General features: G+C 39.6%; 2 protein-coding genes across 4 annotated transcripts; one reads left to right on the top strand and one right to left on the bottom strand.

Annotated features, from left to right (window-relative positions):
* Positions 1–7,336: 7,336 nt before the first annotated feature.
* Positions 7,337–22,084, bottom strand: znf653 (zinc finger protein 653). 2 transcript variants are annotated; one of them, XM_076032652.1, is made up of 11 exons: positions 21,735–22,084; positions 18,278–18,318; positions 15,501–15,845; positions 13,076–13,482; positions 12,959–13,012; positions 11,811–11,973; positions 11,227–11,308; positions 10,982–11,093; positions 10,152–10,266; positions 9,956–10,055; positions 7,337–8,140 (listed from the first exon to the last, which is right to left on the bottom strand). In XM_076032652.1, the coding sequence occupies exons 1-11, from the start codon at positions 22,031–22,033 to the stop codon at positions 7,963–7,965; spliced, it is 1,896 nt and encodes a 631-aa protein (XP_075888767.1). In that variant the 5' UTR covers positions 22,034–22,084; the 3' UTR covers positions 7,337–7,962. The 2 variants fall into 2 exon arrangements, with proteins under 2 accessions (XP_075888767.1, XP_075888766.1); XM_076032651.1 differs by having other exon boundaries at positions 12,959–13,482.
* Positions 22,085–22,486: 402 nt separating this feature from the next.
* Positions 22,487–27,151, top strand: swsap1 (SWIM-type zinc finger 7 associated protein 1). 2 transcript variants are annotated; one of them, XR_012927431.1, is made up of 3 exons: positions 22,487–23,176; positions 24,882–26,147; positions 26,227–27,151. XR_012927431.1 is itself a non-coding variant. In XM_076032647.1 (2 exons), exons 1-2 carry the CDS (start codon positions 22,907–22,909, stop codon positions 25,455–25,457), a joined length of 846 nt encoding a protein of 281 aa, XP_075888762.1. In that variant the 5' UTR covers positions 22,487–22,906; the 3' UTR covers positions 25,458–27,151. The 2 variants fall into 2 exon arrangements, 1 of the variants encoding a protein (XP_075888762.1); XM_076032647.1 differs by having other exon boundaries at positions 24,882–27,151.
* The last annotated feature ends 427 nt before the right edge of the window (positions 27,152–27,578 follow it).

The following is a 27,578-nucleotide window of genomic DNA, read 5'->3' as shown; positions in this document are numbered from 1 at the left end:
ATTTCAAATATGGAAAACTGAGAGGAGGGAAAGAAAGAAACACAAGAAGAGTTTGGGTCTTGACCCTGAAGAAGGCACACACACGCGCACACAGTCTGCCCAGCCTGCTCACCCCACTCCCGCAGCCTGGGTGTCACGCGTCCGTCAGTGCAACTCCCACAGCCACCTGCACTGGCGGGTGCAGCTGTGCACCCACCTCAGATGTACCTGTCACCAATAGCAAATGTACAGGTACTACCCAGAAAATTAGAATATCTTGAAAAGATTGTTGTATTTCTGCAATTCAACCTAAAAGGTGAATTTGACATATTATATAAGTGATGCAGTGGTTAGCACTGCCGCCTCACAGCAAGAAGTACATTCGGCAAACAATGCCGCACATTCAGATTTTAACAGGCGCACAGCTGCCTCAGCATTTAGCAGGTCTTTGGAATCTGAGTGTTTTAAATCTTGGATAGTGAAGTAGTGAAGACAATGAGAAGATACTTGTGGTCTCAATTCCAATGAGTTTATCATTAAGAGTGTGGGTTAGGGTGTGTGTGTGTGTGCGCGGTTTATTTGTTGGGTCAATATCACCATAAGGTGCCTTTGAGACTTCCCAATCTCCCCCCAACAAAGCAGAGATTTTCCATTTAACTACACATGTATTAAGTCGATGTTATGCTGTTAGAAATGCATGTTGGTCGAGCTCCCACAATTTTTTATAAATGAACTGCAAGCAGCATGTACATGCAAACCGCAAAATATGTCAACCCTGTCATGGAATTTCAAAGTAGAATAAATACATTCAAATTGCATAGTGATTATAAAATGTGTATTTTCATAAAGCTATTTAGTCATTTTCTCAACACTATGTTTTAGTTAGTGGGAAAAGTATGTGGATAGTTGTGAAATTATGGCAAACCGTTTGTTTCTCTGTAAAATCAGCGAGAATCTCTTCTGAATAAAAAATCTAACAACAAATATATCTGGTCAAACTTTCCAACAATACTATTTGGCCCTAACTTGTTTATAAAGGAATCACACAAACAGTTTTCTAACTTATGAAAATATATTGTTTATTTTTTTTTATCATGAAAATAACAGAGTGGACAGTAACATGACAGGGTGGACCTTTGGAACTCATACCTTGAAAAAGACAATTCAACATATTCCCTTAAACACCTTAATTGGGAGTCTGTATAGCATGTACTGTTACAAAATGTCTGTAATAGCTGTGTAACATTGTCAGCATGTGGTCTAAACTATGCAAATGTCCCCATGCCCACCCTATCATGGAAGGCTTGCTGACAGGGTGGACAACGACAAGGTGGACATTTTTGGCTAATGTTAGCATTTAATTAGCACACGTGGACCTTACAGCTAGCTAAATGATTCGGTTAGCAAGAGGACTGTGTGCTGTTTAACACAGATATTTTGAGTTTTTGAAAGGTTTTTATATTAATTGATATTTCACTATGACAGGGTGAACATGTTAAGCTTGACAACATCAAACTACACATCAAAAATTATGAAAATTAGAAAAAATAAGAGTAAATACTTACTCTGCAACTAGCCACTGTTTCAGTCTCCATTGAAGAAAGGCAAAATGGTGCTTGTGATGTCACTGAAAACATCATTTGGTTTCTTTATAGGGGCAGTTAGCCCAAAATGACAGGGGGGACAGCAATTTCAGGGACACATGCAAAATGTTCAATATTATTATGGAAATAGAATATACATAATAAAAATGACTCGTTTTATTAAATAACTTGTTGTGACAGTAAGATGATGTAAAAAAAAACAAAAAAAACACTGGGACCCAGCGGAAAACGGCCGCTCTAGCTGAAGCCTGTTTCCCTTGAGACCGCCCCCAAGTTCTTCGATTGGCTCTGCCGTTTCTTGCTAATGTGTGATTGGCTGTCCCCGCTGTCACTCCATGTGGCTAGAAAGCGCATGGACTACTTGCTCTCCGGTGGAAAAAAGAAAAAAGAAAGACGTTGCTCATTATCGCTAGAGTCCGTCTTAACGCTATCTGCTACTGTAAGTTGTTGACACGCTGGCCGTTTGTTCTGCCTCGGTCACGTCAGGTAGAAGGATTTTAATATCAAAGGTTTCATTTACATTTACATTAACATTTGAATGTGTGTCTGTGTGTGCGTGTGTGCGTGTGTTAATTGGTAATTAGGCGCAACCAGGTGGCAGAATGTCCAAAAAAAAAAAAGAAAAATGGACAAAAGAGACTTCTTTAGAAGTCAAAGTGTAAGTTCCTCAAAGGAACACATTACACTGCGGCCCTCTGGAACTCCTCATCCATCAGGAACTCAGACTCCTTCACCTTCTTCAAAAACAAACTCAAAACCCACCTTTTCAAACTGGCCTACAACACCTGACCCCCACACAACTGACATCTCAGACACCTTTCACTTATAATTATTATTATTAGTCTACTAGTAGTAATATTATTACTTTTTTTTTATTTATTTTTATTTTATTTTATAACTTTATGATAAACATATGTATTGCAATATGTTCATATGATGTAATTGTTTGATTCTTGTAAAGTGTCTTTGGGTTTTATTGATTGTCATTTATTATTTAAATCTATTATTTGTGTGTTGAAAGGCAGCAACTGTTCATATGTCATGCATCAATATATTTTTGTCAGGTGACAGATGGAGATGCAGAAGGAGATACAGGAGGAGTGGCTGGAGGAGATGGATGAGGATAGACTGAAGGAGGTAGAGCAGCAGAGGCTGGAGGAGATGGAGGAGGAGAGACTGAGGGGAGATGGAGGAGGAGAGACTGAAGGAGATGGAGGAGGAGAGACTGAAGCAGGTAGAGCAGTAGAGACTGAAGGAGATGGAGGAGGATAGACTGAAGGAGGTAGAGCAGCAGAGGCTGGAGGAGATGAAGGAGGAGAGGCTGGAGGAGATGGAGGAGGAGAGACTGAAGGAGGTAGAGCAGCAGAGGCTGGAGGAGAGACTTAAGGAGATAGAGCAGTAGAGGCTGGAGGAGATGGAGGAGGAGAGGCTGGAGGACATGGAGGAGGAGAGACTGAGGGGAGATGGAGGAGGAGAGACTGAAGGAGATGGAGGAGGAGAGACTGAAGGAGGTAGAGCAGTAGAGGCTGGAGGAGATGGAGAAGGAGAGGCTGGAGGACATGGAGGAGGAGAGACTGAGGGGAGATGGAGGAGGAGAGACTGAAGGAGATGGAGGAAGAGAGACTGAAGGAGGTAGAGCAGTAGAAGCTGGAGGAGATGGAGAAGGAGAGGGTGGAGGACATGGAGGACGAGAGACAATGGGGAGATGGAGGAGGAGAGACTGAAGGAGATAGAGCAGGAGAGGCTGGAGGAGATGGAGGAGGAGAGACTGAAGGAGGTAGAGCAGCAGAGGCTGGAGGAGATGGAGGAGGAGAGACTGAAGGAGGTAGAGCAGCAGAGGCTGGAGGAGATGGAGGAGGAGAGGATGGAGGCTCGCAGGTGAAGTTGAAAGAATAGTTAGTCATGAGATTGAGCATTGTGATGGAAAAAACAAGAGTAAATATAACTAATTATTTTTTTTACAGTTTTATATTAAGGCTGGCGCACTAAAAGGTCTAATCATGTATAAATGTATTGTACATTTGACCAAATGTATATTGTGGTAATTAATAGTACTAGCAGTGGGAGGGAATGACATAAACTTGGTTATTTGGCAATATTTCTTTGTCATTATTGTAATTAGTTAAATTATAGATGGCTCATTGATATTCCACCTTTTGTTATGTTTATCTTAGCTTGATCAGCAGCAGCCAGGGGTCAGTGGATGCTCAGGCTGCACAGGAGCACAAGATGAAAGAGCAGGGCGAGATCAGACAACTGAGCCCTATCAACCAAATCCAAAGGAAATAGCAGTTCAAAAACTTGCAAACAAAACACTACATTTCCCAAGAGAAATTGTTTAAAGAATTCCCTTGGATTCACGACAGTCATAATGTGAATGGAGTCCTGTGCTTTTACTGTGTAAAAGCATTTCAACTTCAGAAGTCTTCGCTGGCGAAAAACGCTGATTCAGCATTTGTCTCTGCTGGGTTCAGAAATTGGAAAAAGGCTGTGGAGAGATTTACAGATCATACAAAAAGCAAGTCTCACAAGCTTGCAAATTACTGCACATTGTCAAAAAAGCAAATTCGGTTGATTCTAAGCATTCTAGTGCATTGGCAGCATCACAGCAAAAGGCAAGGTCACGCTTGATGAAGATCATGAGCTGTGTGCAATTCCTCGGCAGACAAGGCCCGGCTCTCAGAGGCAATCAATCAGACGAAGGAAATGTTTCTCAGTTACTCGAGCTGAGATCAGATGATGATTCCGTGCTGTTCGAGTGGCGTAATTCACGTGCTCGTGATTGCACAAGCCCCAAAATCCAAAGTGACATGTTGAACATAATGGCAAATTCCATCATCGGAGATATAGCCGCTGAAATCCGATCACAACCACAGTTGCAATACTTCATCATTATTGATGGAACACAGGACATTACTGGGACCGAACAGGAATCAATCTGTCTTCGCTACGTTGACCACGACCTCATACCTCGCAAAGAATTTGTTGGTTTATATGAAGTGTCACTCACAACAGGACAGAACCTAGCAAATGTAGCCAAAGATTTGCTGCTTCGTCTCAATTTGTCTCTTGGTGGGCTCCGGGGACAGACATATGACGGAGCAGCAAATATGTCCGGTAAATACGCTGGCGCACAGGCCTTTCTTAGACAAGCACAACCACTGACACTGTTCGTACACTGTGGTCCTCACTGTGTTAATTTGATAACACAGACAACTTGCGCAGCCTCATCTGTTGTCCGTGACGCGCTGCAGCGGGTCCATGAATTGGGTCGTCTGTTTGGACTTTCAGGAAAGTTCAAGGTGTCCAATTGAAACGCCTCGTATCCGCAGGCCACCAAAACGTCGAGCTGGTGAAGCTGCAGCACATGGCCCCAGCAGTTTCTGTTGATGACTTCAGTCGGGAGTCCTTCAAGATACTTGACACAGCAGATGTGCAATTCAGAGAGCGGTTTCATCAAACAAGCCTTGAAGTTCTTGAGACGTTGGAGGATGTGCTTGTAACTGGAAAAAGTGATGCCACTGTGGACCAATATCCAGAGATTAACAGGAGGACATTGGATGTGCCGTGTTCCAGTCAAAGAACTACAAACTACATATCCAGCACAGAAGCTGCAGACATCCTGGGAGGCATGCCGCCTGAAGTCAGAGGTCTTTTTGACCAGGTGGAGGTCCTTGTGAGGCTGTTGTTGCTTGTTCCAGCATCGTCTGCTGAAGCTGAGAGGAGTTTCAGCGCACTAAGGAGGTTAAAAACCTGGCTTCGCAACTGCAAGAATCAGAGACGCCTGAACAATGTGGCAGTTTGTCACATACACCAAGAAGGACTTGATGCCTTGGACAGGAAAAAACTCTGCCAGGAATTTATCTCTGCCAGTGATCGGAGGCAACATGTTTTCGGCAGCTTTGGCTAAGTTGATCACTCACTTCAATGATCACTACTTGCATTGAATTATGGATATTTTATTCAATTTCTCCCCTCCTGTGATACTCCCTGGTCCATTTGATCTGCCCACCACTGGGTGGTGCTGGGTGGTGGTCCAAACATTTGAAATGATTTCATTTCATTTTCATATATACTGTAGCAGTCTGCGGTAATCTATCCATTTATATGAGTGTAACTATAGTCAAAGTAATTCAGAATTTCTGCTTATTTTTTACTAAAAGATTAGGTATAATTTTATGTATATGAGGTCAATTGACCATACACACCAAAAAGTGTTGGTTGGTAATGGTGGCAATTGGAAAGAGAGATTGAAAGAGTTTGAGATTTAATGAATTCTTTTTTTTTGCATGTGAAATTTCTGTATGACAACTTTGTATGTAAAAGCCTCGAGGCTGTGGTTGTACACATATTTTGAACTTCGTATTGCTTTGAGGTGGTATCAGCACCCCCCCCCCCCCCCCCACGCCCACTCCCATTGCATAGCGCTGTTTCATCCATTTTAAACTCAACTGAGACCCGCCAGTCTTTCAGAGCCCCGCCCATTGAACCAAACCAGTCAGCTGATTCAGTCTGAACGAAGCAGTCAAGTGGTTCAAACGTCATCAGTCACGTGATTTCAAGCAGTGCTTCAGAAAAAAACCCTAACGAGGTTTGGGCCGTGGTTCGAAGCCCCGCGTCAGAGGGAACATCACTAGTTACAAGCTATTTAAGTTGCTAAGTTACTGATTTAATGCTTATTTGATACACAAGTTCATTTGTTATTTTGTTCTTTATTTGATATGGCTTTAGTTGATTTGGAATGTAATATGTTCAAGAGTTGATTCAATTAAATGATCATTTATTCTTGCCTCGAACCGAGGCAAGCGGCAAACTCAACTGTGGAAAATAAACACGACTGATTTCAATGAAAACCATTCCCTGGTGGTGTGTGGCTCCAGTGGAACCCCCCTGTACCTAACAGGCTACGTGCCAGTGCTAATGCTGCTAACGTTGCTGCTGTCGCAGCTGCAAGCTCCACTGTGATCTCCGTCGCGACGGTAAACATCCACGCTAAATATATCCTGCACTTGGCACGCCGTCACCCTGCAAGCAGCATGCAGTTTTTGATTATTTAAGCCGAGCTGCATAGAAATATTTTCCTTTTCTTACGTTTTAGAAAAGGATGACGGCGATGATGAGACAGTCACAGTTACTCAATTCAAGAGCAGAAATGCTCATATCCTTGCATAAAAACTGTCGATGTTTATTCTGTGTACTCTCTGCCAAATTGTTAAAAATTTGAATATTTTCAAAATATTATCTCGGCATACATGCCTATTTTTCTAAAGAGGACTTGCATGAACATCAGGATCATTTTAACAGCTTTTGTCATTTCAATGTATATTTTTTCTGTTTCTGTCGAAAAAAAAAAACTGCAGCACAACAAAATTGTAATTGGTCACAGTTATGAGCCATTATTGGATGTTTACCCTTTAAATATTAATGACCAATTTTGCGTATCTTTCTTACTGAGCAGTGAACCCAAAGCCGTAATACTCAAAAAATAACCTCCCTCTAAAATATGATCCATTTTTTTTAATTGAACTTCAAAACAGAGGAGTTGAAGCACTGTGGCTCTACTTCAAGGAACAACAGCTGTAATAAGTAAATAAATTACTGTGAACAGTATTTTATGTTTTAAACACAATGAGCATGTTTTTTGCAATGTAAGAAATAGAATGCTTTTTTATATACAAACGTAGGGAGTGAACGTACAAAAAAATAGTCAGAAAAAGAAGTACTTCAGTGAAGTACAGATACCTGTACTTAGGTACAGTAACAAAGTATTTGTACTTGGTTACTTCCACCTCTGTGTTGATGTGCCACTCTTGCATGAAGCGCAGTCATATATACATATACATATACATATATACATAGTTCTGTTCTATTGCAGACAATAATTTTAATAGATATAACTGGTATATAAAAAATGTCCAGGGATTACTAAAGGTCTACAAAATGCCTGTAAAAAAATAATAAATTAAAAAAGCACAAAATACTTGCAGAGAATCAGGGTGGGTTTAGGTCTAACAGATCAACATTGTTGGCAATATTTTAATTTTAATAGATATTTGTCTTGAAAAAAAAAAAAAATCATGATTCTGATTTTTTTCCAGAATCGAGCAGCCCTAGGAGGAAGGTTAGGGGTTGTTGGATTCCAGGAGAAGTGGACTCGATGGAGCACATTGTGGGAGGCCTTGATGCATGTGATGAGACTTTGAACTCTGACGACTTCAGGCTCTTTATGGAAATTCTGCTGTGACAATAAGATCAAATAGTTTGGGATGTGACCCTGAATAGCTGCTTCTTTACTTTTCGTCTTTATTGTGTTTTGCAATTCTCAAGGGTTCCTTCCACAAACTTGAGAAACAACGTCTTGCCACTGGTCCTGGACACCTCAGATGAGTTGCTTGTCTGGGTGGCTTTTCAGTTTGTGGAACTTAACGCTGTCCAGCTTCTCAAACCTCTTGTCACAGAGCTCACAGGTGTAGTTGTACTGGGCTTCTGGAGTGTGTTTCTTCATGTGCCAGTTGAGGGAGGCACGCTGGCGACACTGGTAGCCACAGATCTCACACCTGGAGGACAACCATAGCCAGAAGAAACAGAAGCAACAATTGAATGACATGAGTGACCATTTGCCAGTGTTTACTGTTTATGATATCGGTCACAGTAAAAAGCCAGACAAGCAAACAGTACATAAACGAGTAAGAACAGAAGAATCCATTAACCCATTAAAAAAAATGAACTATTGGAGTTTGACTGGGATGTTACACACCAAGAAAAAGATGTTGAGCTTGTATATAACGAGTTTCAGAGCATATTTTCCTCATTACACGATAAGCATTGTCCAATGAAGAAATATAACTGGTATATAAAAATTGTCCAGGGATTACTAAAGGTCTACAAAATGCCTGTAAAAAAGAATAAATTAAAAAAGCACAAAATACTTGCAGAGAATCAGGGTGGGTTTAGGTCTAACAGATCAAATCACAAATGTTATAGATCATAAATAATGCTGTGGATGTGTTCATGGAATAATAAAAAAAAAAAGAAGCTTTTGACACAATTAACCATGAAATATTAATCAAAAAAACTGGAAAGATATGGTATTAGGGGAATAGTGCTGGACGGGGTGAAAAGTTATTTAAGTGGGAGAAAGTAGTTTGTAAAATAGGGTGACTCGGTTTCTTCGTATTTGGACATTGCTTGTGGTGTCCCCCAGGGGTCAGTGTTGGGCCCCAAGTTCTTTATTTTGTACATTAATGACATTATGTAGGAGTTGTTGGAGTAAGTGTAAGTGTTGGATTTTGTGTTTTTTGCTGATGACACAAATATATTCTGTTCCGGGGATGATTTACAAAAACTACAGAATGACATCACTTCAGAGATGAACAAACTAAAAAAAATGGTTTGATAAAAAATAAATTATCATTAAATTTGAGTAAGACAATAATAATGCGGATTGGTAATTTTGAGCCGAATACACAGTTACTAGTAAAAACAGAAGGAGTTAAAATAGAAAAAGTCATGTTCATGAAAAAGTTCATGAAATACAATTTTTGGGGGTAATCATAGATGACGGAATTAATTGAAAATCACACATCAATCGTGTACAAACTAAAGTCTCAGGAACCAATGCAATAATAAACAAGGTAAAAAGGGTTTTGGATAGAAAATCACTACGTACTCTTTACTGCTCCCTGGTCTCACCATATTTTCACTACTGTGCCAAGGTGTGGGGCAAAAATTACAGAACATCACTACTACATTATTCAAATTTACAGACATCGTGAGCTAATCAACAGCTCAAATAATGTTCAAAAATAAAAAAATTATCTATTAGCAATAAATATACAGAAACTAGTCAGTGTTCATAAGGGGAGCTATAATTTAAGGGGAAAGAGCAACTTTAATTGAATGCTATTTTGCAGAAACAGGAAGGGTTTTTGTGTTTCAGTCAGCGGGGTGAGACTACGGAACAAGTTCTCTATCAGTTGAAGCATTGTCCAAATATGGAACCGTTTAAAATGTGGTATAAAGACACTATTTTCAACACTATTTTCAAGAGGTACAGGGATGAGGGAGGTGTCGGGTAGCACTAAGTGTTAGGAGAATATTGTGGTGTTATACTTTTTTGTGTATTGGTTGTTTTCGTTGTTGTTTTCTGGGATGTGTGAATCCCAAAAGTACAGCTATTTCATGACTTACTGACTATTAACGTCATTTCTTAAAGTTCGACGGACCAGATTAAAAAGCTTGATGGGGCCGCATATGGCCCCCGGGCCGTAGTTTGCCCATGCCTGCACTAGGCTGTAAAACTGCACTCAGTACAATCATCAAATCATCTTCTCAACCACTTGACATTGACACCAGTGTGACTCTGGACTCACTGCAGCGGTGTTTCCCCTGTGTGGGTCCGTCGGTGGACCTCCAGGTGATTCTTACGCTTGAACGACTTCCCACAAGTCTCGCAGATGAAATCTCTGACCCCTGGTGGAGGAAGTGTGGGTTACATTCTCAAGCTATTGCAGTGACATTTAGGGAATTTGATGATTTTAGAATATTTTAGAATATTGTTGCACGCACCTGAATGGATGATCATGTGGCGATGCAGGTGATTGGAAAGGTAAAACTTTTTCCCACAGCCTGGATGGGGGCAAACTTTAGTCCGTCCTTTCCTGTGGACCAGGTTGACGTGATTCTGCAGAAAGACAAAGTCTTTAGTTATTATGAATTAGATTATTGTTAGATTATCAGATTACAATTGACATTAACCTCCTCTATGCTTACATTAATCTGTATTTAATTTATTTGTCTGTATATTTGAATTGAACATTTTATTCTGATACTAGATTAGATTCAACTTTATTGTCATTACACGTCACAAGTACAGAGCAAAGAAATGCATATATATGTATATATATATATATATACATATATATATATGTGTGTGTATGTATGTATGTATGTATGTGTATATATGTATGTATATATATACATACATATATATACATATACTGTATATACATATATATATACATATATGTATATATATATATGTATATATATATACTGTATATATATACATATACACATATATATATATATATACGTGTGTGTGTGTAGTAAATGACTAAATGAATAAATAAGAGTTCATCAGGGACACAGCTGTAGGGAAGAAGCTGAACGTGGTGGTTCTTGTCTGGAAACTCTTTTAGCGCCTCCCAGAGGGCAGGAGGGCAAACAGTCTGAGTGCTGGGTGAGTAGATATGTTTGTAGGTATATGTTTTAACCTTACTTTTGTGTCATTGAGGACTTTGAAAAGCACTATATTAAAAAAATGTATGATTATTATTTTTGTTATTATTATTATTAGTGGTCATTTTGACTTGTTCTCAGTCAGTCCAGATGTTCACCTGGAAGCTGCTGATGGCTACATAGACTTGACTGCAGCCCTCGTACGGACAGTGGAACATCTTCAGCATCCCGTCCTCCTCTGTGACGGGGCCTTGTCTGTTCCTCTTGGACCTGGTGGACACAATGAAGAACACAACTACAGGTGAAGTGGATCTGCCGTCCACACCTTCAAGTTCTTTTTTTTTTTGAGTGACCCCTCCACCCAACCCCCCACTCCCACCCAAAATGTCACCAGGTCACAGACCTGCTGAGACTGCGCTGGCACTTCCTGTTTCCTCCCAGCTTCACAGTGTGAACACTGGGCTGCAGACGCTCGTCAGTGAAACCTGCAGAACAGCATGTGTTCAAATAGCTCATAATGTAAAAACGAGCTCCAATATACTTGAATTGAAAAATCAAAAAAGCAATTTTTTTAAGTTTCACTTTCGTTTTTGAAGCAGATCAGTGAAGTGAAGTGTAGTTAATCTTTGCAGTTCTTCGCAACCCTTCTGATATATTTGTTTTGGATTCATGGCAGGTAGTTATTTTTCATTGTTTCATTCAACAAAATACAAATTTAATAATAAGTGGGTCTCGGTGAACTGTTTTGAAAGAAATAATTAAGACACTCTGGTCAGATTAGCTTTACATGGACATCAAAAAGGTTCAAAGATAGTTAGCATTTTAATCACGATGATATTAAATACAAGGCTTAATGTGCAAGTTTTTTTTTTTTTTTTTTTTAATTAACATTTTAATTGGTAGCCTTTCCTCTTGCTGTAACGCTATGTTTTTACGCTGCTAAAGTCTGCTAATGATGGAGGACCTGCCAGTCCAAAAGAAGCACACCTGCCAGGGAGTGTTGGCCCTCAGCTGCTCCCACTGTGGAGTCCAACGAGCACACTTGGTTGTAGGCCACGCCCCTGATGAGGGCGCAGGCCACGCCATCCAGGTTAGCATCGGCCATGTCCAGCTGGAGCCCCTCGTAACTCGGCCCGGTGATGATGATGAGCTGGGGGGGGGTGGGGGGGGGGGGGAGCAATTTTCAGCTATAGAATTTCAGTTTCACCAAGACTGGCATTAAAAAAAAAACACTACATGGCAATCTTGTGCGTCTGTCTCTGTTGATGTATGATACAGTATTCATTATTCCGTTCATCCCATTTCTGACATTAATAGTTCTGACATTTCTCTGTCGCACAACATCTCTGCTCAAACACCTCCTAAATCGCCGCCAACTCCGCGACTGGATATGGATTCGCCTGTTTTCTGGTTTACTTCAGGATAACGTCTATTATCTGCGCCTTTTCTCTGTCTCAACTCAGCGCAGGTAGGCAGTGCCACACATCTTGACTAATCTTCTTTCGCAAAAAAAAACCCCAAAAAAACCAACAGCTCCCCAAAAAATAATAATATAATTTAATTTTAATAATTAAAATTAAATAATACTAATAATAATACTAATAATAATTTTAATAATAAACGGCTCTGCCAATCAAGAGCCGGCTCTTTTGGTTCACTTCAAAGAGCGTTAAGAGAGAATTTATTATTATTATTATTATTATTATTATTATTATTATTAATAATAATAATAATAATGATAATAATAATAATAAAACACCACATTCACACTGGTGGCCGTAAACTACATTTGAACTACATCACTTCATAACTACATGACAAATAAATAATCCAACTGTCCATATGATGGAAATATCTATTTTTTCCTTTCTTACTGTATAAATATTTTCTTTCATTTCTTCTCAATTCATATAATTTTCCCTCTTCTGCTATATATTGTGGGTGTAATTGTGAAAATTTCCCCAATGTGGGATTAATAAAGGCTCAGATTCTATTCTATTCTAATCCTATTCAATAACATTGATACTATTTATGTCTTGTGTATCTATTGCTGCTGTAACAAGATGAATTTCCCCCCTTGCGGTGGTCAATAAAGTATTATAGTAGTACTGTTGTATTCTATTCCACTCACCTACCTGTGAGTCGTCTAATTTGCTCCTGTTCTGAGGAAGAGCGCAGCTGCTTAGAGCCTGAGGAGCTTGAGGAACATGAGGAGCCTGAAGAACCTGAGGAGCTTGAGGAACCTGAGGAACCTGAGGAGCCTGAAGAACCTGAGGAGCTTGAGGAACATGAGGAACCTGAGGAGCCTGAGGCTCAGCAAACGTTTGGCCCTGAACAGCAGGTGGCACTGGTTGCACCTCCTGAAGTGAGTCCTGGTCACTTTTCCCAAGTTCAGTTCCTTCATCTCCACCATCTCTGCCTCGCTCTCGATCCCCCGCCTCCTCAGATTCTTTGTCTTCTGAAGGCATGCTGGGACACGCTGCAGGTCCAGGACCCTGCAGCTGCTGCTGCTCCATAAGCATTTCTATCTCCCAGACGGACTCTCCTGGGTGTGACTGGTCGGCTGAAGAGGCCTCAGCACCAGGCAGTGGGTCTGAAGCTGCATCCTGCTCAGTGGCACCAAGTTGGACCTCAGTTACACAGACGTTTTCTACCGTGTCTGAAATAAAATAACAGAGTCGGTAAGATGTGATTGTAGAGTCGTTCAAGGCTGGACACACGATTACTCAGACACATCATTGTGTTTACAATTAGGGATGCACCAATACCAGCAGTGTGCAAAATCCAGGGGGTCAGGGAGGAGGAGGGTGAGGAGGGCTGGGCCCCCCCCTATTAACCCATGAGACCCCCAGAAAACCTCAGAGCAACATTGAAGGGGGTCTCATATTTTTTCAAAAAAGCAAAATATATACATATATATATATACACTATATTACCAAAAGTATTTGCTCACCTGCCTTGACTCACATATGAACTTAAGTGCCATCCCTTTCCTAACCCATAGGGTTCAATATGATGTCGGTCCACCTTTTGCAGCCATTACAGCTTCAACTCTTCTGGGAAGGCTGTCTACAAGGTTGAGGAGTGTTTTTTATGGGAATGTTTGACCATTCTTCCCAAAGCGCATTGGTGAGGTCACACACTGATGTTGGTGGAGAAGGCCTGGCTCTCAGTCTCCGCTCTAATTCATCCCAAAGGTGTTCTATCTGGTTCAGGTCAGGACAAGTTCATCCACACCAGACTCTGTCATCCATGTCTTTATGGACCTTGCTTTGTGCACTGGTGCACAGTCATGTTGGAAGAGGAAGGGGCCCGCTCCAAACTGTTCCCACAAGGTCGGGAGCATGGAATTGTCCAAAATGTTTTGGTATCCTGAAGCATTCAAAGTTCCCTTCACTGGAACTAAGGGGCCAAGCCCGACTCCTGAAAAACAACCCCACACCATAATTCCTCCTCCACCAAATTTCACACTTGGCACAATGCAGTCCGAAATGTACCGTTCTCCTGGCAACCTCCAAACCCAGACTCGTCCATCAGATTGCCTGATGGAAAAGCGTGATTCATCACTCCAGAGAACGCGTCTCCACTGCTCTAGAGTCCAGTGGCGGCGTGCTTTACACCACTGCATCCGGCGCTTCGCAATGCACTTGGTGACGTATGGCTTGGATGCAGCTGCTCTGCCATGGAAACCCATTCCGTGAAGCTCTCTGCGAACTGTACTTGGGCTGATCTGAAGGCCACATGAAGTTTGGAGCCCTGCAGCAGTTGACTGAGCAGAAAGTGGGCGACCTCTTTGCACAATGCGCCTGAGCATCCGCTGACCCCTCTCCCTCAGTTTACGTGGCCTACCACTTCGTGGCTGAGTTGCTGTTGTTCCCAAACTCTTCCATTTTCTTATAATAAAGCTGACAGTTGACTGTGGAATATTTAGGAGCGAGGAAATTTCACGACTGGATTTGTTGCACAGGTGGCATCCTATGACAGTTCCACGCTGGAAGTCACTGAGCTACTGAGAGCGACCCATTCTTTCACAAATGTTTGTCAAAACAGTCTGCATGCCCAGGTGCTTGATTTTATACACATGTGGCCAGGCCAAGTGATTAGGACACCTGATTCTGATCATTTGGATGGGTGAGCAAATACTTTTGGTAATATAGTGTACATACATACATACATACATACATACATACATAATATTTAATTTAAGATCGCCCTGTCTAATATTATTTTTAAAAATACTTTGGCCATTATTCCTATATTCATCCACCTCCGAATATTGGCGGGTGTTTCACACTCAGGATACCAGTATTGGGTATCAGTACCAAAACCAGGATGGAGTACTTGTACTTGTAAGATACGTGCTGATACCTAGACACCGATACCAGTTGTATATGTACGTATGTAACAAGTGTGTTCAATGTGTGATTGTACTGCAGTGAAAGTTGTTCTAGAAAAACATGCTGAAGAACTTTGTTCAAATAACACATCTGTGGGAAAAAGAATATGTGTGTATCTATAATGTGTAATGGCCTTATTAAGTACTCGGTGTTGGTGAACACTGAAATGCAAGTACTCGTACACGTTCTGGAAAAAAGTGGTGTCGTGTGCATCCTTATTCACAATGATAAATGTTTGATCAATAATAAATAAAGTCAAATGAAAACAACCCCTCTGTACCTCTGGAGTGTTGCTGAGTCTCACTCCTCCTCCTGCTACCACAAGTTGCAGGATGTAGGTGTGTAACTGTGGCGTTGCCTCCATCGCCTTCTCTTTTCATGTGCGTTTCCTCTTCGGAGTGGCTGGACTGCCTCGGCGATGAGGAGAGGTACTGGACGAAGGAATGGTCAGAGTCGCACTGCCACAGTGCAGCCGTGGGGCAGTCAGGCCGGGGCTCCAGGGCTCGGAGCTGGGGCTCCTCCAGGCAACAACGGGAGTGATCCTGGTACCACCGCACCAGGCCCCGCAGGCTGGACACACGGCTGCTCACAGCTGGGAGATCATCCAGTTCCGTTGGAGGGACGTCTGGGAAACATTGACGATGTAAATCCACCAAATAGTCGTTTCAAATAAAGGTCCAATGTGTAATATTTGGCCTGATTTATGATTTTTATATTTGTAAAACCTTAACATAATGCCCATGAATACATGAGAAACACATCAGAGGAAATAAGTTCCTGCTTTTCAAGACCCATACCGATAACCGATAACATATTTATGTTTATTACATTTAGATTCACCGTGTAGTTTGTGCACACCTATGTGTGACCTTTGTTTTTGGTGGCAACTTGTATTTGCAGTGTATTTGCTGAACATTGGTTGCAAATAGCAACACAATTGACGCCATGTTTGTTGTCACTCACGCAGGGGAAGTTTATGACAGGCTCGTGGCATGCAAGATTTTTTCCTAAATATGAATTTGAATATGAAATTGCAGCTTTTTTTGGGGGAAAACCACACCCCGCTTACAGCACAGGCAGGAAGTCCATGGAGAAAGGGAGGGCTTGATTTGGTCACCCTAACCCAACTACAGCAAAGCACAGGCAATCTACGCAATCTTGACCGGAGCTTTTATCTTGAAATATCAGAGCTATTTTTTAATAATGGCAGATTTATTGGGACATCATAATTCCTAATATCGGCCCGATATTTAACAGTCCGATATTTATCGTGCACCCTTTATATATATATATGTATATATATATATATGTATATATATATATATATATATATGTATATATATATATATGTATATATATATATATATACATATATATATATATATATATATACATATATATATATATATATATATATACATATATATATATATATATATATATATATATATATATATATATATATATGTATATATATATATATATACATATATACAGTTAAAAACAGTTGAAAAGGGCATCATTTGGCCCAGTATCTTCATATATATATATATATATATATATACATATAGTCTGTATACATAGTCTGCAGCCACAGGGGGCACCACCACAGACTCTCTCTGGCCTTCAGGACCAATGAATAAAACCTCATTGGTCCTTGCTGAGCTGTAGGAAATTCTCTGCCATCCATGACTTTATATCTAAAATACAGTTAAAAAGGGCATAATTTGGCCCAGTGTCTTCAGGAGACATGGAGATTTACAGCTGTGTACAGCATGACTATAGAAGCTGATGCGGTGCCTCCTGATGTCGTCCCCCAAGGGAAGCATTTTAAAGATTAAAATGAATTGGACCTAAAATGGACTCTTGAGGCACCCCAATGCGAGGTTTTGCTTCATACATTTGATTATGTTAATGTTGTGGCATTCTGGTTAATTTAATTTGTCATATTTGTATTGTTTGGAATTTAATTTACCATGCTGAGTCCGAGTTAAGCCTTATATATTCTTTTATATTTGTGTTTACTTTTTTTAGAAGAAAAAAACAAAACAGTGAATCAGTGGAACAACTCCTGTCATCCACGTATTCTCCTGAATTAAACAACTTCACCTGCATCCTAAACTCTGAGGCTCTTGGCGTCCGACCGCACTCCTATTTTGTTAGCCAAACTACGTTGTCACCAGCATAACCAAAATAAAATTTAACATGGCCCTTTCAGCCGGATTGCGCTAATGAAATGGATGGATGGAAGAAAATCTACAAGGCCAACCCGGCCCCCTTTGTATTTGACTGACTATAGCACCCAGTATGCACACAGCATGAAAGCACACCTTTAGTAGCCTCACAAGGTGAGCACATGCAGCAGCAATAAGTGGCTGAAAGAGGAGCTGAAGCTAATCTTTCCCTGCTCCAGGAAACCCAAGCATCCTCCTCCTCCTCCTCCTCCTCCTCCTCCTCACCCACTTCCAGTAAGATGGCCACTGTACAGCAGGTTGAAGAGATACGTCAAATGATGATGCAACTAACAGCTTCCGTCCAGGCTATCCCCAACCTACGCTTATGCTGCTTCAACGGATGCCTCAAGGCAGACCTCGCCCGCTGCTTGCAGCCATTGTGCTTTATGCGTCGATATTGAATTTTAACACTCTTTCACTTATCACTCATCCACTGTGTTATTTTGGGGCATATTAATTTGATATTTAAGTTCTGTTTAAGGTATTTAAAATCTGTCCACGATATTTAACTCTGGTTAACATTGCATATAATCTTTAAATCATGAATTAATATACCTATGATATGACTAAGTCACATATAGAAGCTTTGTGTGTTATCATTATTTTTGATATATTTGTTTAAAAAAGTATGCTGTCAGAGTACAACAGTATAAAGCAGGTGTGAAGATTTAAGCAAGTTAGGTTGAACAGAAGTCCAAAATAGGTGGTGAAAATAAAGAGGGTAATCGTGACTAATGGAAAAAAATAATCGACAGATTAGTCAACAACAAAGATAATCGTTAGATGCAGCCCTAATCTCAATCTACAAATAGCAACCACGTACCTTCACTTTGCTTTTCCGCAACATCTGCAACAGTTTCTGGTCTGCAATACAAAAACGTGTTCATGTGGAGAGTGAGTCGTCAAGTAAAGCCAAATACACTGTCGTACATGAAGGTATGAACCGTCGAAATTAATAAACTCCTATATAATAAACACATTAAATACGTAATTCTGCCGTGAACTACTTAAAAGTGTAAATACATAAAAAAAATATATATAATGCCTATATATACTTCAGTAATTAAATTGTATGTCTTGTTGTAGGATGCAATTATTGATATAATTCTGGCTAATTGCTCGATGGCCAATTTAATGAAAATTGGTGGAAGGAAAGCAAGTATATTTCAACAGATTTAGAAATGTTTGAGTTTCACTTTTGGGTCAACGGACCGGGGCATTGAGGCAGGAAACCTAAATGACAAAAATGTTAGCCAACTTTTACTGGGAACCTTTAACATGGCCCTTTAAAGGCTTTGTGTTCTGAAGTAACAGGAAGCAGAAGTTCAACTCTGTCGTTTGTCCACACAGTTTCCCAAGTGATTTTTCTTTCTTTCTGTTCTCTACTGATGTTGTTAGCGAGCTGCTACTTCTAAAACTTGGCGTGCTTTGAGGGTTTCAGGGAGTAAACTTGTGGTGCCACAACAGGCCTGGCATAGGTACTGCATCGTTTTCAGTCGTTTCCAGCGTCTCAGTGTAACAAGAACATTTTTGAAGACGGCTTTTTGTAAACACGTTTTTTTTTTTTTTTTTTTGAGGGCCTTTTCGTCACCGTGTAAACGGCCCCTATGTTTGGTAGCGCGTAGTTGTGTGAACCACGGTTCTCTTTCATAAAAATAAACAAAACATCACACAGAACTCATTTTACTGATGAGCACCTTCACTCAATCCTGAGGATTTCCTCAGCGCAGAGCCTGGCCACAAACAGTGATGAACTTGTACACAAGATGAGACACCAAGTATCTGGCTCAGACAAGTGAGCATCGTACAGCTGCAGACTGACCCATTTTCAGTTTTTAATGTAGTTTCATTTTTGAATTTCTTGCTACGACAGGCCGTTTCATTTTTCCTTTAAGGAAATTGTTTTTCGGTTGTTGTTTGCCTGTAGAAATCTTCTCAGTTGAATGGACACCGGAAAGGTTGCAGAGATAGAGACATGAGAAATGCATGCAACTGATTTTATTTATTTTCAAAATTTATTAAAAAAAAAAAGCTGTGATTTGTGAGGATCACAAAGCAGCAAACGGAGTTCGACGCAGCTTTAATGCAGCTTTATTTTTGTACTTTCCCCCCCCCCCCTAGTTATTGAAAGGACAGATTTGATTATTTATTTTAATATATCTTTTTTTGTGCCGTTATTTGCCAGTTAAAATGATTATACTTGAAATTATTGATAGAGCCAGGAGAAAATATCACAACTGATTTTATTTGCTTACTTATTTAGCTTAATAATTCATATTTAGGCAACGCCATATAGCAACGTTATATAGGCTGTGATAGGTCCAGATTCAATATGTGCAATCATTTCAAATAAACCAGCAGCCTTCCACTTGTCCCTTCTTTTTTTATTTTATTTTATTTATTTATTTTAAATTTGGCACGCTGTGTCTAGAGTGCTTTTACATACCGTCAGCAAAACCGGAAGTCGCCATCTTGGAGATACTCACACTGCAACTACACTGTGTATGTAGCAACACAACCACCAGCAATAACCAGTCAGACTGAGGAAAACATCTGAAAAACTCTGGACTAGCAAAAGCCATGACAAAATCAGGGAGAGGAGTACAAAAAAAACTTTACAAAGAACAGAGACATTTGTGGCTCGCACAAAATCTGAGATTTTATTGGCACAAGTATGACTAGTAAAAAGTTCAACATAACTGAAAAAGTAATCGAATGTCATTGGAGATGTTCGGTGTACTTTACATCGCATAAAAACACTAACTGATGCTTTTCTGTCCATTTTTTTTTTAACTCTTTATCAAGCCCTCGATAAGCTTTGGCTGCTTGATAACAATGACGAAGAATTATAATCAGGTGTGTTGGATTGGAGAGATACCTAAAAAAACATGCAGGAAGGTAGATCTCAAGAAGCAGGGTTGGTGACCACTGCGTTACAGAATCGCTTACATTGGCTTTGATTACACATATGCCATCGATGTGTCTCACTCACCCAAAGGCACACTATCTGGTTATAGGCATCCAAACCTTTATAACACTTAAGGTCTTGAGGTGTGTATGGGCTTGGAGAAGGGATTAAGTAGTTCACTATATCTGGATATGATGTTGAAGGTAGAACTGCTGGGTCATCTTTCCAAGACGAGGCGGCTAGTTCGTACGGCTCTTTACCTCCTATTAACCGTCATTTTTTATTATATCGCTGTTTCTTCCGCTGACCGAGTCCTTCTCTGTATATTTTTGCAGCTTCCACGCGTTCCTCTTGGCTTTCCTGTAGTTTTGGCATTTAAAATTCCACCAAAAATGTACATTCAACGTGCTGTTTATTGTATTGTTTACATCGGAGTATCTCCATTATGGCCATGCATCCGGGTAACTGGTAAAAAAAAAAATGTGACGTCGGTGAAAGCACTCTATTTAAGTTTCACTCATTCAGTGAGGTGCTTCCTGGGGTGGTGCACTACCACCCTTAAGTGGAATGATGGACTGACAATTAGGAATTCTCCAAACATTTTAATCTGAATTCATGAATAATAAACAGAAAAATGTAAATTTGTGGAGAAGCTTTAGCCCTGAAACTTTAATCTGAAATCAAGAACATTAAACAGATAAATCTTAATTTTTGGAGGAGCTTTATTTTGAAATGCTAAATCAGAATTTTCTCAAATTCAGCGAGGGTGTTCCTGGGGTTGTGCACTATCACCCTGAAGTGAAATAATGGACTGACAATTAAGAATTTCCCTGAAACTTTAATATGAAATCAAGAACATTAAACAGATAAATCTTAATTTTTGGAGGAGCTTTATTTTGAAATGCTACATCAGAATTTTCTGAAATTGAGTGGGGGGAGATGTATTACCAGGCAGACATGGAAGAATGGACTGACAATGAAGAATTTTCCAAAAATTTTAATCTGAACCAAAGTTCAGAGAAAAGCGATTCTAGCTATCTAGTTTCCCCATTGTGCTCAATGATTACCGTAATGCCTGGTGTACAAGGAGCCAGCAAAAAAGCGAGTGCCTGCTGGCTCGACCACTTTTGTCGAACTGTGTCGGTTGGCTTGACCGCAGTGTAGAGGGATGAGATGATGGAACTAAAAGCTATCAGTGTTGGCCAAGTCTCCACTGAGTCTGGATCAAAAATGTTCAGTCCGTCTAGTCTGAGACTGAGACTAGGTCCGACACCCCTGAACCCCCTTGTATTTCACACATACTGCCCGTCTCCACGCTCTGGTAGTTGTGCTGTAGCTCAGCAGAAGCTAAGCGGTATTCATTGGAATTTACCTGCGAGGTTCCTTCTTTGACTTGTTTTCGTGCGTGGAATTGAGCAGGTGGATGAGATGCTCTGCCAGCCCGGCGTCGCTCAGGCTGGTACGCCCTCGCAGGTCCGTCCACAGCTTGTGAGCCTCCCCCAGGTAGACCCTCCTCACGTCGTACTTCTTCCGGGATTCGAGGCGCCTCTGTGCGCGGTCCGTGTCGGCGAGCCTCGGCCTCCCTCTGCACCGCCTCTGGACACACTGTTCTCGGCCAGCGGCTCGGTGGGCGTCCGGAGAGACCCCGCATTCTGGAGTGGTCTGCGCCATGTTTGTCAAAGCTTCTTCTTCTTCTTCTTCTTCTTCTTCTTCTTCTGTTTTTTTTTTTTTTTTTTTTTTTTTTAAATAAGAACTTTATTGAAAATAATAAGAAAAAAAAAACAAACTCTAGAAGAGGATAATGAGCACAGATACATTAAATACAATACAAAATAAATGAAAACGGGGGTTTGTTAAGGAAACAAACAAAAAAAAAGTCCAAGTAAATAGAAAAAAAAAATAAAGGTGATTATGAATTACAAAGTTAAAAAAAAAAAAATAATAAAAAAAATAAAAAAGACACTTAAATTCTTAAATTCACATACTGGAGGGTAAGGACATGTATTTTGAATTTTCCTAGCTATTCTGTTATTTTCAACTTTTTGAGACATGAGAAAAACCACTTAAATTCGTTAATAAATCCAGTGAAGGAGGGTTTTCAATTTCTCTTGGTTACAGAATAAATTATTCAGAAGTGGGTGTGAGATTCACGGACAACCGGAAACACTGGAACATGTAATGATGGAATAAATAAATGAGTAAATTCATAATAGGTGGAAATGGGGTTCACAGACAGAAAATGTTGCTTTAAAAAATTACAACTGAGCCCCACGAGGAGATAATATTCGAGATTTGGAAAATTGCTTAAAACGAAAATAAAAATAAAATGGAGTTAATTTAGATTTTCAACGTCCCGATACGAACTCCGTACCAGTTGATGGCAGTATTGTGTCAGAAGTTGTTTGGCACCCGCCATTTGAAGAAGACGAAGAAGAAGACGAAGAAGACGAAGAAGAAGTAGACGTAGAAGAAGAAGAAGTGAACTTTGTGATGGTTTTCACTCCACGGTAACAAAGCTGCGTCGTGAAAGTCATTAAATAAATAATGACGGACATTTTAAACGCCGTCTTTAGGACGCTGACGCCAGTAACCGGAAACGTGGAGACGGAGCTTGGAGTCCTTGCATCGTCATCACCGTGCGCCGCCCTGCTGGTCGGCGAGCACTGCATCAGCCGGGCGATGCTGCTGCTGACGGCCGTGACGGCCACGTCGCAGATGGGGGCGAGAGTTTTGTTCTTCACACAGACAAAAATCCAAGAGATTCCTGCATCTGTGCAGAAATGTGTTCCGAACCTCAGCCCAGAGGCTCTCAAGGTACCCAGCACCTTTAACCTAGGTTAGCCTGAGGCTGACAGCAAGTCTCTAAAATGTAATAATCAACAAACTAACGATTCAATCAGAACTCAGTTTTCAGATAAGCTCACGGAAGTATTTTATATCACTTCACCTCTTAAGACTAATTGTAATCTTTCTACCAGTGTCCAGTCAACCTTATTAATTTCCTTAATCATCAGGATGAGAATCCATATGATAGGACTCTCAAGTTCAGTTTGATATTATCACGCGGTGAGTGCTGGGGGCGGAGTTAGTTGAGTTAACTCATTTATTGTCCGCCTATCATGATCACTGTACACCTCTCATCACCTCTCATCACCATAAGTATAGTATGAAATTATTACATTTTAATTATATCGATTTTTTTGATTTTTTTTTAAAGAAGAAGAAGAAGAAGAGACAGGATTTTCCAGAAGAATGGATTATAAATCAAATTTTAATGTAACCTACTGCAGCTACAATGATTTAGCATTGACGAGAGGTATGGCAGTTCAAATAGCTCCACATCAAGCAACAACAATGCCTTTAACAGACTTTAACATTTGCATCTTTGAAGCACAAAAGTAACAAGTGTGTTCTTCCATTGTAAAAAGTATAAAGCACAAATCTAGAGAGTAAAAGTAAAAAGAAATACTCAAAGTAAAGTACATCTCTCTGAAAAAATGTACTTAAAGCGAAGCACGAGTTGGGACAGAATTGGCCAGCACCTTCACAAAGTAGTTTTTCCAGTTTGTAGCAACCCTTGGAGTGACGATTCGTGAGAGTCGACCGATGCTTCAGGTTTTAATAATCTTGGTAGTCTCCTTACAGCACCGTGAAAATGTTTTAAACATATACTTACAAATACGCATTTAAGATAAATATTTCTCAGTGCATCGAAAATAACTGCATTATAACAACAATCCACCCAATAAAAACACAAAATAATACAAAAATCCAAAATACCAAATAAACAATTTTTCCCGGCTCATGCTACGCCGAATGAGCTTCGTCATAGTGGCCAATATTTACGGCCCAAGTCAAACATATACAAAAATTCACAAAAATGTTTACGAATAATACCTCCCAAAATGAGTTAATTTAATTTTAAAATAATTTATTTTAATCTTTTCAAGTTTAATACAATAATAAAATTACATTTTGATCTTTTACACAGTTTTAAGCTACAAAACAATTGCAGATACCTGATGTTGCAGTATACAAAGAATCCACTTTTTATTACCACTAGAGTGAACCATTTTTGGACTGCATGTGATTTCTTACATGTAATATGTTGTTGTTTCCTTTCTTACTATATACACATTTTATGTGTGTGTATATATATATATATATATATATATATATATATATATATATATATATATATATATATATATATATACATATATATATATATATATATATATATATACATATATATACATACATACATATATATGTATATGTATATATATATATATATATTATTTCTGAATTTCTTAACTTAACAAGTAACATAATTTTCCTTCTCTTTGTACTATATTGTTGCAGTAACTCTGCAAATTTCCCCAATGTGGAATCAATAAAGGCTATTCTATTCTATTTCCATTAGTGTTTGATTTTTAAGATATTCTGATGATAAAAACAGTGAATGTAGTTTAAAAGACGTGTCAGTTGAATTATCTTTCTCTCTTTTTCCTTAAAGAAAATCCAGTTTTTGTACCCCAAGACACTGGAGGAGCTCCTGCAGCAGGTGTCTGGTCTCCACGAGGCCGCCACACACATGCCTGCTGCTCTTCCCTCACTGATCGTCGTGGAGCGTTTGGACTCCTACCTGGCCAGTCCTGGTTCTGCTGGTTCTGGAAGCGGCGGCAGTGGTGGACACCAGCTGCGCCATTATTCCTGTGCTGCACACCTGTCTTCACTGCTGTTGGACACGTCTGCCTTCCTCACGCATCTCCAGCAGCAGCAGCAGCAGCAGGACCCCAGCACGGCAGCCTGCCGCCTGATTGGCTCCTTTCTGTCGGAGGGCGACGCCGGTGGGCCGTCTACAGCAGATCCACAGATCATGGAGATCCTGGACCGCTACTTCCAGACCCGCTGCACCCTGCACCGGGCTGGGGATTACCAGACTGGAGCCAGAGAAGCAGCAGCAACAGCTGTTCAGGGTCTCTGGAACGTTTACTTCTCCGGCCGAGGTCTCACTGATGGTGCAGCGACCCCAGAGTGGCAGATGGTGCTCTTCACTGATGGGTTATTGCAGTTTAAATGTAAAAGTTAAAAGAAGAATGCCTTTATTGATCCCACAGTGGGATTGCCAAGACTTTATTGATCCCACATTGGGATTGCCAAGAGGGAATTAAAATGAAGTAAAGTAATAATAAATATAAATATGTATACAATGGATTTACATATCTAAATAAGTGTCAAGGGACAGTTTATTGATGTGTTTGTTCTGTTTTGGGAGGTCTCTGTGTGTGTTTTTCTTCTATAACAGACACAGGACTATCTTAAGATGTTATCTTCGTACCTGGACATGTTTCCACAGGAGCCTCCGCCTTCCTCAAAACGTCACCTGTGTGGTGGTGTTGTGTGTGTGAGACGCTATCGTGGCAACACGTCGAGTTACAAAGAGAACGTCTCAAAAATAGTAACGTGTCTGTTATAAAAGAAAAAGGCTAATCATCGTGTATATCTTATGAAGACGTGATGAACCTCATTCAGTTCATATGTGTTTTAAAAGTGTATGGGATCTATGATTTCAATCAAAGGTTAAATACACTGATCTCGCAAACTTGCATTCACTATGAGACTAAATATAGAAATACATATCATTTGAAAGGAAGTGATATTCAGTTGTTGAATGGAGCCTCATAAGAAGTAAAAGCAGTTGTTGGGGGTTAGAATACATTTGTATCAACTTGCAGAAGTTATTTTGCAGATTGTAACCTGGAATCAGTGAGGTACTCGAGTTATTGTCTTCTCCTTTCATCTCTCAATGTCCCTGATTGGAAAAATGTCCTGCAGCCTGTGGTTTTCCTCCCTATAAGGTCATTACATTCCCTGTGTTATCTTGCAATAGTTGTGTTTTACAATATGTTGTCTCGCTGCTGTTGATCCCACAACATGTGACATCAAACTGTACATCCCCAGGAATTAAACATGGCTGTCACAGAATACCCGAGATTCTACTTGTGTCGTGTTTTTGGTTTTCAAGGTGTGTTTTATTTTATTGTGATTGTTGTGACTAATGTCACTGTTTTCATTCATAAAAAGCAAGATCGATATTTTTTGTGAGTGTAATCAAGTGATGATAATCGACATAACGGCTTAATAATACTTTTAATGAGTTAAAAATGACAAAGCTTACAAAAATCTTACTGAAACTCACTGTACATGGACACTACAAAAATTTGTCAGCCTTTTTAAGACTATTTTACAAATTACAAATACAATTATGAACCAAAAATTAAACCTCTGCAACATTGTTGTATTTTTTTTTATTGCCTGTACAAATACTTTTAATAATCATTCTCTGCACTTGTAGCACTCATCAGATGAATGATAAAAACTTAATAGCAAACTGATAGGCATACATTTGTCACGGCTCAAAATTTAAGAAAGCATAAAATCCAAACAACAAAAAATATAATATTTTATGTACAGGGATGGCCTAATTTGCCATTTTAATCAAAAGTGTTTTAAATATTTTTTTGTGAAACAGTTCATTTGAAAATCCATGGATCATAATTATATTTTAGCACTGAGCTCCTTCATACTAATGAATTAACCATTACAGAAACATTGAAATATGATTTTGGCAATTACCAAAGCTGTTCATTTATGGTAGCAGTGGCATAAACATGACATTGTGTGGTGGTCTTATGAATCTGTTAAGTGCTATAAATGCAATAAAGTAAAGTATCTTAAACAGAAATATTAATAATATTAGAAATGCAGATATCAGGAATTATTTTTTTTTTTTTCAAATCTTATCGATAAAAATACAGACGGACACAATTACACAGCAATAAATGTTATATTGTTGACAATACATGATTACATTTACAGCGAATATAAACATGGGCGAGGACTGACACAAGTATTTTGTGAATTAGAAGTATTTGAAATACTAGGCGAAAAAGTCTATTCATAGAGCTACATTTAATGAAAATAGCATTCTAATCAAATCCTACTTTAATTACCACCAAAAGAAGCTTTGTTGAAAAAAACGAACAAACAATTCAATTTTTACAGATATTTAAATGTAGGAGAGTTTCTTGTGTGACTATGTGCGTTTAAAGTCTTTTTTTTTTTTTTTTACAAAACCAATCATTCTGTTAGCAGTCAGCTGAACTTTACTAAAGAGAATAGTAATTAGTAGTGAAAAACTAAAATTGAA

Source organism: Nelusetta ayraudi, unplaced genomic scaffold (assembly GCF_046127955.1).
Source record: "Nelusetta ayraudi isolate G7.1 ecotype Tasmania unplaced genomic scaffold, CSIRO-AGI_Nayr_v1 ptg000034l, whole genome shotgun sequence".
NCBI lineage: Eukaryota > Metazoa > Chordata > Actinopteri > Tetraodontiformes > Monacanthidae > Nelusetta > Nelusetta ayraudi.
This window is presented reverse-complemented; position numbering and strand designations above follow the sequence as displayed.

Bases quoted from the DNA above. Each gene is read 5' to 3' on its own strand.
- znf653 (XM_076032651.1), bottom strand. From the start codon at position 22,033: ATGGCGCAGACCACTCCAGAATGCGGGGTCTCTCCGGACGCCCACCGA. The intron at 18,319-21,734 runs GTAAATTCCAAT...TTTGTATTGCAG, and splicing joins TCAAAGAAGGAACCTCGCAG to ACCAGAAACTGTTGCAGATG. The intron at 11,309-11,810 runs GTGTGCTTCTTT...GCTGTTCTGCAG, and splicing joins GGGCCAACACTCCCTGGCAG to GTTTCACTGACGAGCGTCTG.
- swsap1 (XM_076032647.1), top strand. From the start codon at position 22,907: ATGACGGACATTTTAAACGCCGTCTTTAGGACGCTGACGCCAGTAACC. The intron at 23,177-24,881 runs GTACCCAGCACC...TTTTCCTTAAAG, and splicing joins TCAGCCCAGAGGCTCTCAAG to AAAATCCAGTTTTTGTACCC.